Source organism: Peromyscus maniculatus, chromosome 4, assembly GCF_049852395.1.
Source record: "Peromyscus maniculatus bairdii isolate BWxNUB_F1_BW_parent chromosome 4, HU_Pman_BW_mat_3.1, whole genome shotgun sequence".
NCBI classification, from domain to species: domain Eukaryota; kingdom Metazoa; phylum Chordata; class Mammalia; order Rodentia; family Cricetidae; genus Peromyscus; species Peromyscus maniculatus.
The window spans coordinates 94,881,792-94,900,078 of record NC_134855.1 but is presented as its reverse complement, the minus strand read 5'-3'; the positions used below and the strand labels follow the sequence as shown (position 1 = coordinate 94,900,078).

At 45.8% G+C, this 18,287-nt stretch overlaps 1 protein-coding gene across 1 annotated transcript in view; it reads left to right on the top strand.

Annotated features, from left to right (window-relative positions):
* The first annotated feature begins 526 nt into the window (after positions 1-526).
* Positions 527-18,287, top strand: part of Rasgrp1 (RAS guanyl releasing protein 1) — a 63,970-nt gene continuing 46,209 nt past the window's right edge. Inside the window, exons 1-2 of the mRNA XM_042275937.2 lie at positions 527-696; positions 5,082-5,266. Coding sequence (XP_042131871.2) covers positions 662-696; positions 5,082-5,266 — 220 coding nt within the window. The 5' untranslated portion in view covers positions 527-661. The remainder of the gene's footprint in view (positions 697-5,081; positions 5,267-18,287) is intronic.

The following is an 18,287-nucleotide window of genomic DNA, read 5'->3' as shown; positions in this document are numbered from 1 at the left end:
AGCTGATCACCTCCACACCCACCACCTCTTCTAGGATGCAGTGCACACATCCATGTCCTCTCTTGTAAAACGTGCCAAAGAGAACTAAGTGCACAGGTTTAGGGCGTTTCTGCCTTCCCTGCCCTGACCCTACTGTACACCCCCACTGATAAATGCAAGACAGCCCTGTGATCCGGAAAAGGGTCTCAGTACAACCCCCAGGGGACCCGTGGCCTTGGGTGGAGACAATTCTGCAAGGCTCTAGCTGGGTCAGTTTCAGTGCTGCTCACTCGGACCCCTCGGACCTAACCCTTGGGCTGGGAGAGATGAATGACCCGGGCGAAGGAAGAAGCGAGGGCTGCGCAGGCCCTCATCGGGGCGCTACCGAGTAATGGGGGCAGGATTCGAAGAAGAGCTGCGGGCGCCCCACGTTTCCTCCAGCCTGATGATAACATCAGCGCCTGTCAGGTGGTTGGTGCGAGGGAGTGTGCGCGCGCGCGGGAGCGAGCGCAGGGAGCGCGCTCGCACAAACTTTGTGCCTGCGGGTGCGCCTGGGTCGGCTCGCCGGGCTCCGAGAGTGGCCGGCGCCGGGCTGCGAGGGCCGGCGGCGGCCGAGGGATGCGCCGCGCCCCGCCGAGCCGGTCCCGCCGCTCCAGGTGAGACGGCTCCAGGCGCCGCGGCCATGGGCACCCTGGGCAAGGCGAGAGAGGCTCCGCGGTGAGTAGCTGTGGCTCCTCGGGGAGCTCGGCATCTTTAGTGGGGAGGGATAGCCGAACAGTGTCCCCTGCGGTCCTCTCCGAGTGGGTAAGGAACGGGATCGGAGGACCAGGCGACTCCTTCCGAGGAGAATTGCTTCCCGGGGTGGACCATAGAGGTAGACCCGGGAGCCAGGTCAAGACTGACGTCGGGGGAGAACAGGCGTGAGGCCGACACCCCCGGAGCCCAGCACTTGGGGCCAGGAGGGAAGACAGAGTCGGGGCCGCTGGAGTGGTGAGGCCACAGGTCGCCTGGCCAGATCTGGATTGGTCTGGGCTCAAGCCTTCACCTACCCAGCGCCCCACAACAGTGGACCTTTCTGGATGTTCTTCGGCAGGTCACCCCCGGGAACTCCCACTCGCATACTTTCTGAGCCCCTGGCACCTGCTGAGGGCGCGGGGAGCAGGAAGCGCCACCTGGTGGTCTCTCCAGGCCTTTCTGGAGCGACCGGCAGAAATGGCTGCAAACTGGAGGTGGTTGTGCTTGGCTGCTCGTTGAGGGAAAAAAAAAAGTTTCCAAATCAGTGGTGTGCGAGCCAGCACTCCTACCCCCATACTCTAGAGAGATGTTTGGGAGAGTCTTGGGATGACAGAAAGTGAAGAAAGAGTGGCTATGAACAGTCTTGCTCTTGGAAGCAATAAGGGCCTTAGGTGGTCAAGGAATTTGACATTTGCCCTCAAAGCACAAGAAACCCTCAACCGCCTGGACACCGCTTCTCCTCGGTTGGGGCCGATCGGGTTGTGCCCTTCACAATGCCCTTCATGTGGACACAGATGTGAGCGCGCACCATGACCGACCTATGTATGTCCCTATGTCCATTCTAATTCCCTGCCGGGCCGTGCATCCGAGTGTCCTCCACCTTCCTTTGCGCTACCCTGCAGTGGATCTGTCCATCAAATTAACTGTATTGTGGGCAGCGTGGGGCAGGACTGGAAGGTGCACTCGGCAGAAGCGGCCAGCGAAAGCCGCCTTTCCAATTCTGAGCAGATCAGCGATGTCTCCACTCTCGCTTGTTCCTCCTTTGCCCTGGGGATACCTGTGCCTGGAGACCAAGTCCCCCAAACCAGTTCAAACTTCCTTCAGCAGGCTCTGGGAGTGTGTGGGGGGAGGGAGAGCGAACCACTGTAGAACTGAGAAAACATCTTCAAGTTAATGTGTTTCTTTCAAGATTTTGTTGTTGGTTTTGTTTTATTTAATTCTCCAATTAAACTAGAAACGTGTGGCTACTGCCCTTTAAAATATGCCTTTGTAGAATTAGCAGCTGTGCATTCTGTGGATGGTTAAAATGTTCTCAGAACTTCCTATAATAAAGCCCTGGATTAAATCAGCGGATTTCAACCTGTGGGTCCTGAACCTCCTGGAGTCACATATCAGATATCCTGCATGTCATGTGTTTACATTACAACTCATAACAGCAACAAAATTACAGTTATGAAGTATCAACAAAATAATTTTAGGGTTGGAGATCACCACAACATGAGAAACTGTATTAAAGGGTGGCAGCATTCGGAAGGTTGAGAACCACTGGTATAAATCCTTACCTATAACTGTTCCACTAGGAGATTGGGAGAGAGGAGAGGTGGAAGGGGGCAGGTGCTGGGGGTGTAGTTCAGTGAAGAGGCTTGCCTGGCATGTGACAAGCCTGGATGTGGTCCCTAGCACTATGAAAGAAAACAATTTAAGATGTCTCTTTTATTTCCTTTAGCTGCATCCTAGTGAGGGTGGTAGGGTTGTTTTTTAACCAGGTGGGATGAGGCATGCTTGCAATTCCAGCACCAGAAGGCTGATTGAAGGTAGAGAGTTCTAGGCCACCCTAGACCCTGTTTCAAAAAACAGATTTTTAAATACTTTTTAAAAAAGAAAGAAAGTAAGAGTGGGGGGGGGGCATGATCTGAGAGTTTTCCAAGGCAAGCGGTCAAGAGACTGAGCAGAAGGAGAGTTTGCAGCCCACAAGGCACCCTTGGCTTTTAACACTTTCTCTCCTGTTTATTCATGCCTGAATTTCTCAGCACTGGACCAGGTTTGGATAGTTGTGACTGCTTGCAGGAAGGGAAGAGAGCCTAGCTCGGAAGTGTGGCATGGTGCTAAGGAAGCTGGCTGCTGGTCTTCTCTGTACTTGAGTCCAAACATACCTCTGTCGTTCATCTGTGGATGTTTGGAGAAGGACTGTGTAGAGACTGGGCAGCTCTCAGGTGCTAAGGACCATTCCAGGGACCTGCTGAGCAAGTAAGAACTGAGATGCCACCTTTTCATTATCAGCCATCTTTCTGAAGAGCTGGCTTTTGCTGTACGTTGAATAAACCTTTTCAGTCTCTTGATAACCTACTCACCAATTCTAGTGTGGTTATAAGCATATATCCCCCACCCCAAATGCCAATTAGATGAATAGAGCTAGGGAGACCCTAGGTATTAGTCCCCTGAGATAGTCCACATGCACAGCTTCAGAATGTTTAGGACTCAGTTTCCACATCAAATGGTAGCATCTTTCTGGGCTGTCGCTTCAGAAACAATGCAGATCCCAGTACAGTGTGGTTGGAAAATGGAAACTCACTTTGTGAGAGCTGTTACTGTTTTTAGATTATCATTTTGTTCTCACACACTGATCTGACTCTTGGGGCCTGAATAAAAATCAGTGATGGCCAAGAGTTCGATGGAGTTCTGGAGCCCCAACCTGATCCTTCTTTGGAAATCAGTGGCTTGGACTAGCAGGTTCCTGGTAACCAGAGTGACTAGGCTTCATTGGTCCCACCTCAGTTTGGAACAGAGCCCCATGTACACCACAGACTGATGTTCTGAAGTTAGAACAGAACTGGAAGGACCAGGGTGTTCCCCTGGAGTCTGGCTGTATGGTGTGGCCCATGTTCAGAGTACTGTCTTTATGCAAGCTGATTTCTCCAAACCCAGGTGTGCCCAGGGTGGTGTTTTGTTGGTTAGTTTGTTTGATGTTTGTGTTTATAAGTGCATGGTTGGCCCCTTCTGGGTGAAGCTTTTACCTTGTCAGGGCACATCTTCCACAGTCCCTGAAGAGTGTTTTTCCTTCTTCAGAGAACATTATGCTTCTTGCCCTCCACACTCTTTGGACATTGGCCTAGAAGTTATGTGGTGACACTCACTGGCTTGTTTAGGTTTCTCCTACTAGAGCTGTGTGTGTGAAGGAACTCTCGATGCTTTTATACAAGAATAACGAACATGCACTGGACATGTGGTATAATTTACAGAGTAATTACAAAGTCTATCTCACTGTGGTCTCCCCTGACCTACGGCAATGTCCTACTCATGGAATAAGTACTTGACTAATGGATGCCGGTTTATGCTTCTAATATGTGTTATGGTTCTAGAGCGTTTTTTTTTTCACTTTTCTTCTTTGACAGTGAACTATAATTTAGCCAAAGGTGCAATAGGAAAAGAAGAACTAAGTACATACGTGCCCAAAAAGTGATCAGCAACAACACCTTTCATTATTGAACCTGCAAAGATTATAGATGTGGGTCTCTGTGTGTTTTTTAACAGAGGGAAATAAAACACACTACATGAGACACTTTGTAGAGTGACTTGTATCAACCAGGTCATGCCCACTAAAGCTAAGCAAAAGCACCAGACTCCTAAGCCATTTCCAGGCGCAAACAGCTATTTTACATTCAGTTCTAGAGCAGGCAGTTCAGCTCAGAGTCAACCCCTCCACCCGTCTCCTCTTCATTAAGGACCCAAGTAAGGACCTGATAGAATGTTTACTGGTCTAAATGATTCATAGTGATTTCTTGTGTTATCAAAAATGAAACTATTCATTAAAACCAACCAAGACTTGTAAGAGAAGCAGAGATGGCTGAGAAATCTAAATGCCACCACTATAATAACCCCCACTTTCTCCCCACCCAGGAGTCTTTGAGTTCTCCTGCAAGGCTCTCAAAGGTGTTTCAAAGGCCCCCTACCCTTCGGCATCTTAGGCATTGCTCAAATGAATGAAACTAGCTGAAAATGAGGCCAACTGAACCAGTCCTTCAGACCCCAAGGCAGTAGCCTAGCAGCTAGAAGCTAAGGGCTGCCAGGGTACAGGTTTCCCTCTGCCTCTCCCCTTCTGAAAGAGCATGGAGTAGTCCTTCCAGCAGTGGGGAGAAAGCTGTTGCGGCCCTGGAATCTCACCTTGTCATTTGCTGGCGAGATGTCTCTTTAACAGCCAACCAGTCCGGTCAGTGCTTCTGCCAAGTGGGAGGGGTGTGCCTTCAACCAGCCCAGCTTCAGGGACTCATTGCCCTGGCTCCTCTTCCCTCTGTCTTCAGAGCCTAGAGCTGCCCGCGAGACCCCCAACTGCTCGGTCTATCCTAACCTGGACCTCTCTTTCCCGGCAGGAAACCTCCTCATGGCTCCAGAGCTGGCCCTAAAGCAAGACTAGAGGCCAAATCAGTCAACGGCCCTCTCCCTGCCCAGCCTAGCTTGGCCCAGATCACCCAGTTCCGAATGATGGTGTCCCTGGGACATTTGGCCAAAGGAGCCAGCCTGGATGATCTGATCGACAGCTGCATTCAATCTTTCGGTGAGTTGCCTAACTGCCCACATCCATAGAAATTGCTGTGTTATTTCTTTCTTTTCCTTAAAAAGTGTCTTATACAAGAGCAACCTAGATTGTATTTTGGCTTTAAAAATAGCTTTTGAGCCTTTGAAATGTTGGAGACAGTCTGCACGGCTACGGCACATGACTGTGTGGGTGGAAGAGGTCGTGATGAGAGGTGCAATCTGAAGTGAGAGAAGTTACCGAGGGGAGTTGGCATTTTCTTTGCATGGAGGTTTGTCGCGTGGTGGGAGATACCAGAAAATGGCATTGGCCTCTAGTGCTGTCTTCTTCCTTCTCGGGGGGTAGAAAAAAATAAGTCTGTCTCACAGCGTCAAACAGAATTTGAAAACATTCAGGTCATTTGGACAAGTAAGGTCCCAATACTTCCCCCTTACAGTATGGAACTGTGCTTGTGTTTGTGACGAAAAAGAATAAGAAGAGTTCATGGGTTGCAAGGTCAGGTGTGGGGGGAGAGTCAAGGAGCTAGGAACTGAGCATGTGGGCACAGAGGCCAACCATGCATGTTCCGGGTGCCGCCCTCTGTCAATACATGCAGAGCTATACCGCCAGCAAGCAGTGCCCTGCAAAGATTGGTTTGTAATTAAGCATTTTCTTTTGCTGATGATTTGAAAGTACTAGATATTGGGTTTGCTTCAAAAACGAGCAGAATTAAAATTGATGGATTTCGGTGAAATCTATTAATTCAAAGATTTCCAGCATCCTTTCCCCCTGTCTCCCTTTCTATGTTTCTGCATCTCCTGCTGGGAAGCAGATGAGTTTGCGGGGCTCAGCTCTGGAGCATCAGCCCACCCCAGCCGGAGCCTCCTGGAGAGTAGAGAGGAGGTGTGCTCAGCTCTCAGAAGTGGGGACCGTTAGTATTTAGGGCTTGTTCGGACCTTATTTTAGACTTGGGAAAGACTTGGCACTTGGGGAGATTCGTTGCGTGCAACTGTCTCAATTTTGGTTTAAAACAGTGCTTCTTCAACATTCTTGCGCACACACAGTCATGTGGAGGTTTTTTTTCTTTCTTTTCTTTTCTTTTTTTTTTTTTTTTTTTTTTTAGTAATGCAGATGGCTGGGTCCCACCCCCAGAGTTTCTGCTTGAGTAGGTCTGGCTAGGGTGGGGTCCAATAATTTGCATTCTAACAAGGTCCCAGATGAGGCTGAGGCAGCTGCTCCCAAACCCCACTTTAAGAATCACTACTTTAAGTTACTGTTTGCTCTAGACTTCTTGCCTTTGGAAAGAGGGAGGGGATTCGATGTGTGACTCGGTGGTAGAGTGCTTACTTAACACACAGGGGCTTGAGTGCCAACCTGTCTATCCCTGAAAAGAAAAAAGCCATTTGTTCTGTTCCTTGGTTTACCCTTACCCGAAAGATTGATTTGAGACGGGTATTCTGCCACTAAGCTACGTCTTCAGCCCCAGATTGAATAACTTGGTGTTTCAAAAACCGTCTTAGAAAATATGTACATTCAGGGAGACAGCTAGAAGCTGGTGGGGACCAGTGGGAATGGGGTGGTGGTTAGTGCTGCTAGATACGCTGTCTATCTCTTTGGCTGCTAGTTGTATTTCCTAGACCTTCACAGGACGTAGCATCGCTACTGCGTGAACAAGGACCTTTATTCTCTACTTCACTACTGAGCACACTGAGACCGTAGATGTATTTATTATCTTTATTCTTTTTCTGCCAATCATCCAACTACCTGATGAGTTCAAGACTGTTTTCTTAGCTTTCAAATAATGGTGGCTTCGACCTCAAAAATATATGGTCAATTCCAGAGTCCTTTCTGAAAATAACCCATCCTAGCCCACTCCCCATGACCAGTCAGCCCTACAAAGGCAGCAGTACATTGTTTTCCGGAAGATGTTAATGTGAAAACTTGAGTCTTAAAATGCAACGCCTGTGTAGGCCCCACTGAGGCTAAACGTCCTTGGGGTCATTACCAAGAAGCATGTATTAAGTCCCTAATTATACCTGGGTGGGACCCAAGAAAAATGACAGTGACCAAGTGCCTGCTTCATTAGCACTTATAAAGTGCCTGTGAAATAGCCTGTTCAGGAATAAACACACACACACACACACACACACACTCACTCTCTCTCACACACACATACACACTCACACACACACACTCACTCACACATACACACACATACACACACTCACACATACACACACATACACACACTCATATACACACTCACTCACACACACACTCATACACACACACTCACACACACACACTAATAAATGAAGGTGTTCAGGAACAAATTCCTTTTACTATATAGAGTTTGAGCAAGAGCACTTACTGGGAAAGACCAGACACCACCTCACAGCCCCTGGAACACGGGAATGCTGTGGACAAAAACCTCAGAGTTTATGACAGAAATGTCATGATCATATGTTGCAGAACTGCCCATCCCAGAATTTACATAGAAGACAAAACAGCAAAAGCCAGTGTATGTTGGAGACAATTAGAGAGGATGCTTTTGTGAGTCTGCCTTCTCTTGGTTACCTATCTATTGTGAAGAGGAGCTTCACACTGGCCTTTCTTTACTTTCTCTACCTTCTCACCTCGTCTTCATGCAGCCTGGGATGTGTTTCACTCAGGCTGTGGACTGCTGTCCAGCACAGCGGCCCCTAAACACACGAGGCTATTGTCATATAGATTTTAATTAGTTATAATGAAATCAAGTGTAAACTTTCATTCCGATGCCTCAGGCGCCAGTCTTCAAGTGCCTGATGGCCTCAGGTGGCGACTCCACCTAGACAGACAATGCCCATGGTCACAGGAAGTCTGATTGCCAGCGCTGGTGAGGGAAGGTAACTGACGTCCAGGGAGAAGCAGCGGGTAGATGTTTCTGAAAACTGAGGTTCCATTCATTTCTCAAGTGCACCTAAGGGATAATCTAAATGTTATTTAAAACCTCCTGGGTATTGAGAGGTGTATCCTGAAAGCTGTCTCTTGAGCATTAAGTTGCAATTGTCTACCCCTTCCTGAAACTGTTCTCAGAGGAAGGCTGGATTACAGTGTTTTAAGGATACACATGCAAATGAAGGCACCGTGGAAGGCCCCCAACGACCCTCCCAGTGTCCAGAGGTTACAGGTCTGTGATTAGAAAACACCACCCCTCCTGTCGGTTCCTTTGCCTTCACCCTGCCCGGGCCCACTCCCACCTTCTGTTTTCATCAGACCCCGCATGTGACTGCTAGTTAACCCTTCCTGACACTGAGCATAATGAGGTGGCTGGTCACAGCCAGGAACATGCATGTCTGAGGTATGTGGATCACACCAGCCGCTACAGAGCTCAAAGGCCTATGAGATCACTTAAGCTTTTCATTTCTTTTTCACTTGGCAAGAGGGGCTACCAGCATTGGGGCCAAGTAGAAAAAAAATCAACTACCCCAACTTCCAAAGTTCTTCCATGTCTCCTTTCTGTGAAAGACAACTTCTGCTGGCATCAGAGAGCAATTGCACATGGGCCCTGGCCAGCACCCTAGCAAGCTGCTCCCGTGTCCAGAGTGGCCTGTCAAGGCCAAGGACAGTGCATCCCAGTAGCTTATATTTATGGGGTGTTATTTTTTTTCTTAGTGTTCCATATGTATTGATTTTTCTTTTATAGTCAAAACAAGCCTGAAATAGGTCGGGTATTATTATCTCCATTGGATGAACAAGAAAAAAGTGGGGCAGCTGAGAACTGAAACAACACGCCTTGTACCCACATCTAAATAGAAAACACGCTGCCCTTTTTCTTCTGCCTCTGCCTGCCGCAGCCCTGTGTCCCCTGAGCTGGGGCAGGTGTGGCTCTCTCCCCCAGACAGGCCTCATATTCTCAGAAGAGTCTTCGTGCTGCACGGAGTAGCCCTGCAGCCTGTGTTTGCCAGTGTGTAGGCCTGACCTCCCCAGTGAGAAACCAAATTCCATTCAGTGCAAGAAAGAGTCACAGACTCCACCTCTATACCATCAGAGGTCTGACGGAAATTAATTCTCAAGTCAAATTTATATTCTTGAATTACCATGTGCATACATTGTGCCAATGTTTCCCAATCCAGAAAGACCTTGTGACTAGCATGTATAGTTTCTGTACTATGAGCTAGTTGGTATTAAGCACTTTGTAGACCTTAATGCATTATGGGTATAACTATACCTGTCTTTAAAACTGAAGCTGAGTGAAGGCAGTCAGGTTCTTGTTAGAACCACAGTCTCCTCCACAGCATGGGGAAGGTCGGCTAGTTCTCAACTCTCTGTAGCTTCAACTCTGTCTGCCAAACAAAGCAAGCTGTAGAGGAGACAGACAGGCACCACACCACACAACACATCACCACACAGATGGATCCTTAGAACTGGCAACCACAAGCACGAAGCTGTGTATATGAAGTCACGTATATGAGGCCTTTGCTACTGCTGATAACAGGCCCTTCAGCTGTCTCTGAAGCCTCCCCAGGCGTACCCCCCAGATCTACAAGGTTTCTCATAGAAAAAATAAACAGTCACAGGGTCACCCTGTCCTAAACAGCTGGAGTTGACAGATGTGCCCAGCATGGCTCTTCCTAGTCCTCTAGAGAGATTTGGCATTCTTTGGTCGGCATGCCGCTTATGCTGTGTCTCTGCTGGGCTGGTGTCACCCAGTGCCCCTAGGATGTCTGCCCTCTCATGAGGGTGAGTTCTGGTGACTCTTGGGCCTGAGGAGGAAAAGTCTTGAATTCTCTCCACCCTGAACTTTTTTGTGTAGCATCACCTCCAGGAGCCCTCCCTGTGTGCTGGGGCACAATCAATCTTCAAAACAGTGATGCATACGAGCCGCAGTTTCTCAGGAACCCTGGGTACTTTTCCTCAGTAGAAGGGCCCAGAGAAAGGGATCTTCCTGCTGACTGGAAGACAGAGGATGCGAAGTGACTGAGCGCTTAGGGATCATGGGCTCGGTGGGGAGTGAGCCTTTACCTGAACTGACCCCACTGGCCTTCCCCACATCACTGTAGGTTATTAGTTTGCTCTCTGAGCTGATAGGGAACTGGAATTCAGGAGAGGGAAAGGGCACATGGGATGGGGTCCAGCTTAGTACTGGGCCAGTGCTGACAGCGAAGCTCTGATCTGCTCTCCGAGGCTTGTGTTCTCTCTGCTGGATTAGAGTCTCATCAAGAGGACTATGTCAGATTCAGGTTCCTGTCATGCAAGCCCAGAGGTTTGTGTCTGCCCGGGACTCACTATGATGTTTGAGCAAAGTCCCTCATGGGCTAATATTGAGTACCACTGCCTTGTAGCCCACAGGCTTCTTGGACATCCCAGGACATGTTCTCAGGCTTTCTAAGAAACCATGAAAAACAAACATCTCTGAGAAGCAATGGAACAAATAGGTTTTTCAATTTACAAACTGGTAAAGCTCTCAGGGAAGCCAGCCTCGTGGGAGCATGAAAGCAATCCAGCCAGGCTTAATTAGAGATACGCTCCGCCTGGGAGCAGGTCGGAATCCTAGTACCACTACTGTATGATTTCCCTGTACTTCTCTCTCCTCGACTGCAGCAGGCTATCTATAAAATTTACAGCCTGTCCATCTTACACTTGGGGGGAATAAACAGAAAGCAGATGTCTATGGTGCCCACAGCTTGATTCCTTGCTCTCGGAGACAGTTTTCTCAGGCTTACATTTGCAGCTTTTATGATCTTGTGCTGCAATAAGGTCTCTACCCTCATCTCCAGGCAGCCTCCAGGATTCAGAGGTCTGTCTTCAAGGAGTAGCTGAGCTGGGAGAAACTGGAGAAATGCTTTTCCCTGAACTATCATCCAAACAAACCAGTTTGCCAATAGATTTTTCTGAGGCTTTCATTGGGAAATAATATGAATCCAAAAGTGGCCTGCTCTGTTGACACTGACTAGACCTCTGAGAGCCCTGGAGAAGGGCACATCAGAGGCAAACTCACTCCCTGGCCTTCCGGTTGCTGCCTCACACCTGTAGCACTTTGCAGAGGCCTGGTTCTAGACTTTAGGATACAGCCAAGCCAGGCTTCCTGCCCTGGGGGACATCGAAGGAAAAGCCAAAGAAATAGTAAGACGGTGTAGGTAGGATCAACTTCAAGGCCACCCCCGTCTTGAAGTTGTGGCAAAGGGGGCATCTTTTCAGGCCTATTGGATCTTAAAAACCAAATAGCCAATCATGAGCATGAGAATCAGAGAAATGGGTGGGGATAAGGATAACTTGCTGAAGATGTAGAGGAGAGATGGGCCTAAACTTGTTTTCTTTTTTATGGATATGAAAGTGTGTGTAGAAGGGTAGATAGTAGCCTTATCTGCTATCAGCGGTATATTACATGATTATCAAGCTCCCAAGATCACAACTGTTCTCTTTTCTCTAATTTGTCAAGCCAGTTGTTAAGCATAGCCACCATTAAAGATTAAGTTATGTCCCTGTGTGATGAGTAAGTTCATAAATGACAAGCATTCTAAATGATCACTTTCTAGGATGTGGTCATGTTTACTGTCCCGTGTACTTCTGAGGGCAGCTCTAGCATGTCTGTATGGTGGAAATGCTGGGGAGGCTTTAGTGGCAGAGCAGAGCCTCCACAGCTCCATCTGCATCAAGGCAGGGCTGGGGCTCTGTTGGCTCCTGCGATAGCATTTGCTGATGGATGGACTTCCCCTCATTTTCATCTCTCCGTTAATTTTACTATTACAATATGGATAAATTGTGTTTTTATGTATGTGTCTTAGATTTTTAGTCCTTTATTAATTCTAAACTTAAAATTTGTATTCCAACCACTTGGGGGAATATGTTCTTGTCATTTTAACCAAAAACAAAATCATTTTAATACATTCAGTGTATAATATGTATCATATACTCTTGGGGATGATCAGTAGAGTTTGCAAGTTATTGATGGAGGAGAGAGAGCCCTTGGCTCTATTTCTGACTTAGAGCCAGTCTGGTTTTGGCTGCAAACCAAAACACTGTGCACAGGTCATTTTGTCACTCAGAGCCCTGGTTTCCCTGATATTGTCAAAGAACATCAAAATCAGTTTGGGAACCAAACAATGTCTGGAAGAAGAAATATGTGATCTCAGATGTGAAATTGACTGTGAACTTGAAGGAAATCCTTCAGAATGGAAGTATGAAGTGCTTTTATATATTAAGTGTTTTATATATAAAGTGCTTTTAATTACTTGCAGAACCAACCAATAGCCTTAGAAGACTCAAAAACTCAACTACGTTTAAATCCCATTTTTTAAAATTATTAATATAGACTGAGACTATGTTGCTCTTAAATAGGCCTTTTTGTGATGAGATACACAAACATTAACATACACTTACCTAGTCTTTCTAAATGTTCAAAGTATTATTTCACTAATAACTGACTTTTGAAGAATTATTGTGAATGGTACAATGTTTATGTTAATATTTCATATATTTATTTAATTTAAATTCCTATGTTCTTGTACCTACAGATTTAAAACTCAGAACTCATATTTTAAAAAAAAATAATAGCTTTAAAAAACCATTTGCTTCACTCTGGGAAACCAGAAATATAGAATAACAAAAGGAAAAAATTACAATCACATAATCAACGCTCACAAACAATATTAACCTATGAACATTCTCGAGTGTGTCTTGGCCTTCTAAATTGACTCCTCTGGACATTCACAGATACTGTGAACCTATTACATGTTTAATGATAAATTATCCATACCTCTGTGTGTTCAAAATTTACATCTTAACCAATTATGATCCCGTGATTAATATTAGTAGTTCCTAAGAGACATGCTAGCATACAAGATTGCTATTCTATCCTAAAATTGATATTAAAAAATTCTGTTATAATTCCATCAAATATGAGACATAATGTTGAAGGTTGCTTGGCAACTAAAATGATGCTGGTGAAGAATTAAAGGCATTTCCAGGAGAGAAGAGTACTTATTTTTCCAATGCTAAATGCTAATTGTAATAACCCAGGGTTGATTACCGATAGAATAAATGAAGGGAGGGAAATACTTCAACTAACTGAACATGGGAGATGTGAGCTGTCTTTTTTGTTATGTGTGGTGAAAGTGAGTTAAAGGTTTGCTGTCCAAAACAAAGAATAAAATCTGTTGCCTTCATTATAACTTCCTTAAGGAGCTGCTGGTGGGATTTAAGGCAGAGCCTAGAAGAAGCATAAGTCTGTCCTGTCAGTCACCTGCAGTGAGGACCACTGGGTGGTGGGCAACAGCTGCAAAGGCTGTTGTTTATGTTGGTTTTACTCCAGAACAGGTCAAGGGCCCTGGGAAGATCTCGAGGATCTCCTCGCTAGAGGCCTTTATTGTTTGGCAGAAATGGCTGTCAGGATGGAGCCTGACCTGGGGCACATCAATGATTGATTGAAACGGACAAAAGAACGTAGTGACTACAGGAGGAAGATGCAGCCTAGACTGCTAGCTTTATACTGAAGGAGCACAGGGCATCATGGGAGTAGTACCGCCGTTGAGGATAAAGTCATGTGAAGATTCAGAAATAGGATAGCCTAAAGGGCAGAAAGTGAGAATTCCCAAGGGGAAGAGCAGAGGGTTATTCTGTCTCCTCTCAGGGATCTGTCTAGCCACAGTCTAGGACTTGTTTGTATAAAATGCTGAACAGCCCCATTTTAAAGAGGAACTGAAGCAAACCAGGAAGCGGTGTCCCCTTATCGTGTGTGTGTGTGTGTGTGTGTGTGTGTGTGTGTGTGTGTGTGTGTTTGTGTTTGTATGTGTGTGTGTGTGTGTCTGTGTGTGTGTGTGTGTATGTGTGTGTTTGTATGTGTGTGTATGTGTGTGTGTATGTGTGTGTTTGTATGTGTGTGTGTGTGTGTGTATGTGTGTGTGTGAGTGTAAACTTGTTAGCATGTAGTCACACCCCACAGAGGACCCTTAAATCCACTGTGGACTAATTCTACATTCACTCACTTCATGCATGATCTTAGGGACTTTCCCATGCTCCCTGCCCTTCTTTCTCACCTTGGATTCCAACTTTACTTCATCCAAGCCTGCCTCGCCATTTCTCTCCAGGCCTGGGTAACTCAGGCTACACAATAAAGCATTCAGCATCTAATACATTGCTTTCCCGAGGTCAGCCACAGGGACCACACTGCTGGTCCCCGCCTGTCTTCAGTTCTTGCTAAGGATGTGTGCTGTCTCTGTGGTAACTTGTGATTTGGCTCTGCTCTACAAATGGACTCCTCTCACTTGTTCTTCCTGTAGACTCCTCACTGTCTCTGTGCCCAGTGGCTTAGAGTTCCATTACCTTGTCCTCAACCACCAGTGCCAACCTGAGATGGACATAGTGTCACAGGAGAAAACATGGAGACAGAGACTATAGATTAAAAGAGATCGGTCTGATGTGTGTCTGTGTATGTATGCAGATAGGCTCACGCTATACAGTTAGATATATTTGTATAATTATATATATTGAAATTGGGATACTTAGTTTGATATTAAAAATCACAGCTGTTTTGTTCAAGTATTTTTAGTCTTTTATTTTTTTATTTTTACTAACATTAACTATTATACATTAATGGGGTTAGTATATTTCCATACATACATACATACATACACTATACACTGATCAAACCCATCCTCCTTCTATTCACCTCCACATCCACCCTTTACAAGCTCTATTTATCATTATTCTGCATTCACATGAGAAGAAAAAGGGGAGTGGTGTGTAGTGGTGCCCACCTTTGACCTCAGCACCTGGGAAGCAGAGACAGGCAGACATCTCTGAGTGCAGGCCAGCCTGATCTACACAGGGAGTCCAGGCAGGGCTCCGGAGTGAGGCCCTGTCACAAAAAAAAAAAAAAAAAAAGAAAGAAAGAAAGAAAGGAAGGAAGGGAGGGAGGGAGGGAAGGAGGGAGGGAGGGAGAGAAAGAAAAGAAAAGAAAAGAAAAGAAAAGAAAAGAAAAGAAAAGAAAAAGAAGGGGCACTATTTGGAAAGAGGAAAGATGGAAGGAAGGATGGGGACAAGAAAAGTAAATCTAAGGATGAATATGACCCTAGTGTGTTATATACATGTTGTATACATTATGGCATGGAAATTTCAAAAGGAAACCTATTATATTGCACAATTAGTGAATATTAATAATTTAGCATAAAGAGGGGAGAGGAATATAATATATCTATTAAGGCATCCCATGTCAAACCAGCTTGTTTTCCTGCCCACACTCAAATGATAAATTCCTGAGTGTTCAAAAAGAAATGAAATCAGAAACTTTAATATTCAGTTTTCCTATTAGAAGCTCTATTTTCTCTTTTTTTTTTTTAAGTAAGAAAATGCAGTATCCTCCCCCCCCCCACACACACACACACACACTCAGTCTGGGTGATAGAAATGCCAGTGGTCTGGGCACAGCAAGCTCCCTGCAAGGCAGAGAACAGATCGCAGCAGGATGCCATTAAAGGCCACATGGTTCTGTGGGTTTGGGACGCTAATCCTGACTCTGCTATTTACCAAACATTGCCTTCCACAAACTGTTTTACTGTGCTTGTTCTCATCTGCAAAATGCTTAAAAGTGATGAAAAGTTTTAAAGGTTGTTTTAGGTTAGATGAGAATCAGTTTGCCTTGGTTTGAGCTGTCCCAGAAGCAGATCCCGATACAAGGAATTGAGCACAGGTAGTGTGCTTTGGAAGGTGGACCTTGGAAAAGCTGGTGCAGACAGAGAAGGCTGCCCAGCACTGCATTATCACGTGGGTGTCTACTCAGGAGGCCAAGGTAGAAGATGCAGAACCATTCTGAATCCAAGAGAAAGGTGTTATGCACCACATTCCCCAGGTGATGCTTATGGGCTGCTTCAAGGGGACGTTCAATTTCCAGCGTATCCCTCCAGTCTTGCACATGGGTGAGGGTGGAGAAGAGCCGGAGGAAATGGTCAGGTGGAAGCCAACTTTGGTAAATGCACACAGTGATGGCAAAACCTGAGGGTTGGTGGGTACACACTTGTAGACTCTGTTACAAAGTCAAAAGGTTGATGCCCAGTATGTGTTAGTAGGCAGGTACAGAATGTGTACAAACCCAGATGAACTCAGAGTTGGTGAATAGTCTTAATGTAGATAGGATAGCCATGCCTGTGGGCAGACAAGCTGTGGATGTGTCCATCAGACTGTCACAACATGTAAGATGCAGAGCAGGTCATTAAGCTTTGTCTCAGAAAGTTAAAACACCTTGAAAGTCCCAATTGTCTCCTGAGGCCCAGTCTCAGTATTGAACTATAGTGATTTTGTGGGTTTTTTTTTAAGTTATTGTATTAAAAAAAAAAAAGATACTGGATATTGCCATAATAAACCCCCCAGCCTAGTATGTATAGACCCAGCAGGTCATTTTGTCATTTCAGTTTGACATAAAGTTGAGCGATATTAACGTGCTGCAAAAGTTTCTCAATTTTCAAAATATTATGAAAATGTTATGACTTCTTTATGGAAGCTATTGGAGGTGAGAGGACGTTCCATATACCGGCAGCCCAGGGAGGGACAGGATACCTGCAGGCCCTGTCAAAAGCAGGGCCTGAGGCCTTCTAGGAGATTAGCATCTCCTTCCCACATACACTTTGCATGTCAGCCCTCTCTCCTCACTGAATACTTCTCTCCATGGATGGGAAACACGGTATCGTCATGTGTCTCAGACCCTCGGAGATTTCATGGTTTTTTTCGTCCTATGTTCAACTTAACAAAAGCCTGAGAATTTTGACTGGTTCAGATTGGATCTGGTGGCAACTGCTGGAGCCAGTCACCTGTGGTCACGGGGGTGGAGTCACTTGGGGAGGCAGTGTTTGGTTTCCCAAGGGAAGGTGGGTGTGTTGCAGCAACAAGACATCTTGTACTGTCAAGCATGTGCGTGTCTTGATGATGTGATGTTGTATAGGCGTGCAAGAGCTTCTGGTATCACATAAAGAGTAAGTGTGTTTACCAGTAAATGGACCAAGAATTGCGACCTCCTGTTTACAAAAGTATAGACATCAAAACACAAATCCATTTCAGAATGTTGAATACTGGATTAAAGCAACTGTTTTCATGTATTAGAAAACAGTCCAGAACGGAGACTGAGAATTCAATGAAACACAGGAGATGAATTCTCAAGTCACCTTGGCTTGTTGTCTGGAACCACTTAAACCACAGAACAAGGTCTGGAGCCCAGTGAAAGAGGGACATGTTCAGGACTTCCAGAGATGGTAGGGGTGTGTGAAGCAATGTAGAAGAGAGAGAGGGTCTCCCTTAGTCTTGACCAAATACTGAGCTGTTCTGACTATCATTCTAAGGCACTGGTTACTGCAGCTGTGGGAGCCAGGGAGGCCTGACAGTCAGAGAGAATCTGCAGTTCTGACCTGAGAGGGGAGAGGCCGCACTTGGGGCACACAGGGGGACATGAGGAGTTAGAGTGGGGTATTCTTCACTCACTCTCACAAAACCTATGGCCAGGCCTTGACAAGATCAGTCTTAGGCTCCAGTAAACTGAATGCCACCATAAAGGAGCCCAGATTCTCAGTATTGTGACCACACTGTTAGGCACATAATAAAAAATTATAAGACATAATCTATAGAATAGAACCAGATATGGTGGTTCACAATTACAGTTCCAGAACTGGAGATGCTGAGGCAGAAGGATTGCCATAAGTTGGAGGCAGCCTGGGGTACACAGAAAGTTCTAGATTAACCTAGAATACAGAAGGAGAGAGATAGACAGATAGAAAGAAGGGGGTATGGAGGGAGGGAGAAAGACCCTGTTTTTTTTTTTAATTAAAATGAATAAATAAAGCAGGAAAACGTGACTGGTAACCATAAGAGTAAGAGGTCAATAAAAGTGAACTCAGAGATGCAGAGATGATGCAGTGTTGGAATTAGCAGACAGAGAATTTTAAACAGCTCTTAAAAATATGTTGGAGAATTCAAAGTAAGATGAACAGATGGGGAACTTCAACAGAGAGAAATAAAGGGAGCCAAGTGAAAATTCTAGAACTGAAAAGTAAAAAGTATTAAAAGGAAAAATTCACTAGATGGGTTTAATTGTACGTTG